This window comes from Plasmodium cynomolgi, chromosome 5 (assembly GCF_000321355.1).
Source record: "Plasmodium cynomolgi strain B DNA, chromosome 5, whole genome shotgun sequence".
Classification (NCBI taxonomy): Eukaryota; Apicomplexa; class Aconoidasida; order Haemosporida; family Plasmodiidae; genus Plasmodium; species Plasmodium cynomolgi.
The window spans coordinates 1,233,236-1,237,833 of NC_020398.1; the positions used below are offsets into that span (position 1 = coordinate 1,233,236).

The window sequence follows — 4,598 nt, forward strand, 5'->3', positions numbered from 1 at the left end:
TTTTCTTCTAATAAGTGAATACAAACGTGGGGCCGGTTTTGCCTCAATTTTTGACAAATGAGAGAAGGTAAAAAAAAGTAGTGGATAAATGTACGGCTAGTCGAATCACGCAAAAATTAGGCTAAAAGGAGTTACAAAAAAAAAAAAAAAAGCAGAAGCAGAAGCAGAAGCAGAAGCAGAGCAGAATTGTAATTAGAATTAGAATTAAAAGAATACAAGTATAGGTTGGTTGTTCCTGCAGATGTCATGCGCCGGTTAAAAATTTTTTTTTTTGCAAAATCTGTACTGCAGCAATTATTTTTAGGTGGGTAGTTATTTTAGTCTAAAAAGGAACGGCGTGGTTAGAAGAACGAATAACTGCACTCCCAGAGGACCTCCCTTCTGCGAAATGACCGCGCTTCGTGCATACAGATGCGAGCATTTGAAGTTTTTTGTGCGTTATCTGCTTTGGTTGAAATACTTCCCTCGTTTTAGTAGCAGCGATTCGCAGAGGTTAAAAAAAAATAAATAAAAATAAAATAAATAAATAAAAAAAAAATAATAAAAAAAAAAAATAATAATAATAATAATAATAAAATAAAAAAGAACAAACGGACGATCGGCGCGTGGAAGGGATTATAAACATTGCATGTTGTATTTCTTATGAACCCGTTTAAGCGCAATTGTTTGGAGCATTACGCGGGGCAACAACAGTTGAGTTGCGATTTGAACATCTAGAATAGAACCCGTGTAAATCGTTAGGCAGGTTCTTCCCTTGGCATATTTATCAACCCATATGATGAGTATTCACCGGTGAGTGGCACAGTTTTGTATCTAAATAGACGGAGGACATTTTTTTCTGTTGTATCTATCCATTTTGTAGTTAATCCTATGTACCAGATGGGACCATGTCTTATTAAAATTTTTGAGTGCAAACTGTTCTGTTATTTATGTAAAGAATAGGAGGCCAACCATGAAAAGGTATGTGGTTGTTGAAATGTTGAGGCGTAAAATATTTGCGTTTGAAAGTGCTTCAGAATTGGGATCTGCCATGACAGGATAGGTTAGTAACAAAAAGGAAAAATTTATGTTGAACCTACGCAAAAGGAAATTCTTTTTGTTCTTTCCTGCTATGTTTCATTATAACCTTTTTAATGAATCGAAAATTGCAGAATAGGCTGCTCACCTTACGTCACACTTATTCCCAGGTTCCTTTTTCAAAGAATTATTCACCCGTCGGAAGGGGAAAAAATATAAACAAAAATTTTCTCCTTCGAATTTGCAACTTTTCCAAAAAAAAAAAAATGTAAACATTTTTCTATATAGAGTGAGATAGACTAATTGGGGGATATTTTCCTCTAGACGTTGAATGGCATAGCTTTGAACAGCCATTCGACATGTTTTCCCCCAGTATGTCCATAGCGGAATGGCCAAAAAAATATAGAAAAATAATTGACATAGCATTTGTAATGGTTAATTAATTTTAGTAAAAAGGGAAAATTTAGGGGCGGGAGTGGGAGTCAACTTTAGCCATATCATATGTGTACTTAATTTGAGACAAAAAGAAAAAAAAAATTGAAAAATTGACAACAACAAATTGGGGTGAAAAAGAGCGGCATTACACATGTGTATATTGTACGTCTGCGCAGGTGCGTACACGTGGGCAAATGCACGGACGCGTGCTTACATGAAGTTGCAAATTCGGATAGATGAAGCAATGTTCAGAAGGCAATTTTGACAAATACATTTTTACAAACAGTTTGTAATATAACACAACGGACGTGTTTTCACAAAAGAGGAGGAGCGTCCTCTCAATTTTGTGAAAACATCATATCGGTAGGGAATTAATTAGTTAATGAAACAGGTTCTGTACCGCTGGCCCTGTTTGCATACTGCATGTTGCAATTTGCATAGCGAGTGTTTTTAATGTGCTCAGTTTTGATGGGGCCTTGTGCGTGCATGAGAAATGGAGAGCATATCTTTGAAACGTTTCTTGTGCGGTTAATCCGTTGGGGGCATTCCAAAGAACTGGCTGCTCTTCCTTCATGTGCGCATGTCAAATAGGTGTCCCCGCGTTAACTCCACGCTCGGCCACGTCACTGTTAAGATAACCATCAGGGTTATGGAAAGGGGAAATTTAACAGCCTTTTCGCTTTTTTCGTTTCTCCCGCTATTTTGAAGAACCCTTGGGGGGAAACTACAATTAGCTGGTGAGAGACCAAAAAGAAGAGAAGCAAAGTGGGGCAAAGCAAGGTGGGACAAAGCAAAGTGGGGCAAAGCAAAGTGGGGCAAAGCAAAGTGGGGCAAAGCAAAGTGGGGCAAAGCGAAGTGAGGTGAAGAAAAGTAATGATGACAAAGGTTGTTAGTAATGATGACCAAGGTTGTTAGTAATGATGTCGAGCATGTTGACAACCCACCCTCCTCAGGTTGGCCGTTTGCTCCTCCTCCTCATCCGCGTGTCCCCTCAATTGCCCTTTAGATATTTTTCTTGCATAATCAAATTGTGGATATCCTCAATCCAGGTCCTCCACTGCTTCTCCTCGACCCACTTTTTGACAAAGGATTTTCTGACCTCTTTGATCAAATTGTATTTGTCCATCTTCCATTTGACCCATGCATCCCATTCATGATTGTTTATGTATAAATCCTGCTTTCCGATGACCCAGTCGTCCCACTGCTGGGATTCTGCATCAATTCGTTCCTTCCATTTGAGCCAGTTTTTTCGAACAGCTCTAAACAAGGACTTAACCCACTTCTTCTTTGTCATTTCTTCCCAATATGCGTTTTCACTGAGCTTCCAGTTTTTGGATAACCAACCCTCAATTTTATTGTCCTTCCATTCAGTCCATTCATTCATAACCCACGTATTTAAATCGTCTTCAATTTGGTGGATCCAGTTGTACCATTCTCTGTCCAAAAAATCTTTTAACTCTGCCTTGACCCATTGTTCCCAGTGGGACTCATTCCATGCAAGCGATATTTTGAGGATATAAAATTTGTATGAAATATCTATATGTTCACCGTAATGATTCCACTTATTTTCGATTTGTTTGAGCCATTTTTCCCAGGATTGTTCTCTTTCTTCTAGCCATTTTTTTTTTTTAATTTTTAATGAAGGTGTCAAAACGCTTCCAATCTAATTCTAAACGGGTCATCCAGTTATTCCACAACTGGATTTTTAGATCCTCCGATTTTTTTATAATCTTCTGGTCAAAGAAGACCGCTCCCATGGAGTCGTACATATCCTTCTTCCTTTTCTTATTAACGGACTGGAAAAAAAAAGGGGGTAGGATCGGAGAAACCGTTTAGAATGGAGAGTATGTGGGGTCAGGGGAAAGGTATAGGGGTGCGTTTCCGTTGCGTTTTAGATCCACCACGTATTGCCCCGTTTATCAGTTCACCAATTATGATTCACGCGGAGGGGAAATTGGCACAATTTTTAGGCCTTACCAGGTGATAACTCATGTAAAGCAGAATATAACACGTGAAGACGAACAGACAGCTGTATACAAGTGCCATTAAAAAATCCTCGTTGATGTCCGATAAAATGTGGTCCTTCCCCTGTATATTTAACTTTGAAAGGAAGTTGTTTTGGCTGGGACTGTCATTTTGATATATATCTAGCTCCATTTTGTCCTTTTTCCGAGGTTTCGCTCCCTTTGTGGGTTTTTGCACCGTTTGTGGGTTTTTGCGCCGTTTGTCGATTTTTGCGCCGCTTGTGGGTAGCCGGATTGCTATTTTTCCCTTTCCAGTCTGATACTGACAAAGATATCAACTTTCAAGGAAAAATCGGTGCACAAAAATTAGGGATGCCTGCTGGTTCCGCGTGACCCACTTTTTTTTTCCCCGTGCATCCCATTTTGTGTCGAATTAGGAAGAAGGCCCAATGCGCAGAACGATGATAATACACACGGCCGAACTGCGCGAGCTACAACAGAAGGGGAGGTAGATCGAGAAGGAAGCAGAGAACAAGTAACCAAAAAAAAAAAAAATTGTAATTCGTATATATTCTCTTTTATGAGATTTCCAGGAGGGTGCTAAGCAACTGTGTAACGAATGCACATGAATAAGGTGCACGGGAGGTCACCGTTTAAACTGAGTAACCAACAGTTTGATTTTTCGAAAAGGTGACTTAAAAAAATTACGCATATTGATGCAAACGAGTTAGCAAAATCAGCTGATTGGCAAGCCGTTCAATTTTAATATGGTTTATTTATACCCTTCCCCTACGGCTTCCCCCAATTCATCTTTACGAATAAACTTAGGAGAGGAGGCTTAACGAGCATTGAAAAAAAAAAAAATGACAATTTGGTAGATGCTTACATATGCCCTTGGGTATTCCTTTTTCGTAACTCGGATGATAGGCACATTAAGGTATGTAATGTGTATTCTTTTGAGTGGCCCTATATTAGGGTTCTTCTTTTTCAAAAATTTATCCAAATAAAAAGAATGAAACTAAGAAAAACCTTTGTTAAATGTATTTTTGGGTTGATTCTTTATATATAAAATGACCTACCTACTTACCGATGTGTTGTGCATGTAACGTTTTTTTTGAGTGAATACCTCGAATTAGGCATCATTTCACTCAAAAAATAATTGTTAAAAGTGAGAGAATAAAA

The 4,598-nt window shown here is 38.5% G+C and overlaps 2 protein-coding genes across 2 annotated transcripts in view; both read right to left on the bottom strand.

The window, feature by feature from the left end:
• PCYB_053760 (tryptophan-rich antigen) overlaps window positions 1-421 on the bottom strand; it is a gene marked incomplete at both ends in the record, with an annotated part of 1,880 nt that extends 1,459 nt beyond the window's left edge. Inside the window, one exon of the mRNA XM_004221257.1 lies at window positions 410-421. Coding sequence (XP_004221305.1) covers window positions 410-421 — 12 coding nt within the window. The remainder of the gene's footprint in view (window positions 1-409) is intronic.
• Window positions 422-3,080: 2,659 nt separating this feature from the next.
• Window positions 3,081-3,609, bottom strand: PCYB_053770 (tryptophan-rich antigen; the record flags this gene model as incomplete). Its single annotated transcript, XM_004221258.1, has 2 exons — window positions 3,081-3,248; window positions 3,430-3,609. The coding sequence occupies 2 exons, from the start codon at window positions 3,607-3,609 to the stop codon at window positions 3,081-3,083; spliced, it is 348 nt and encodes a 115-aa protein (XP_004221306.1).
• Between the last annotated feature and the right edge of the window lie 989 nt (window positions 3,610-4,598).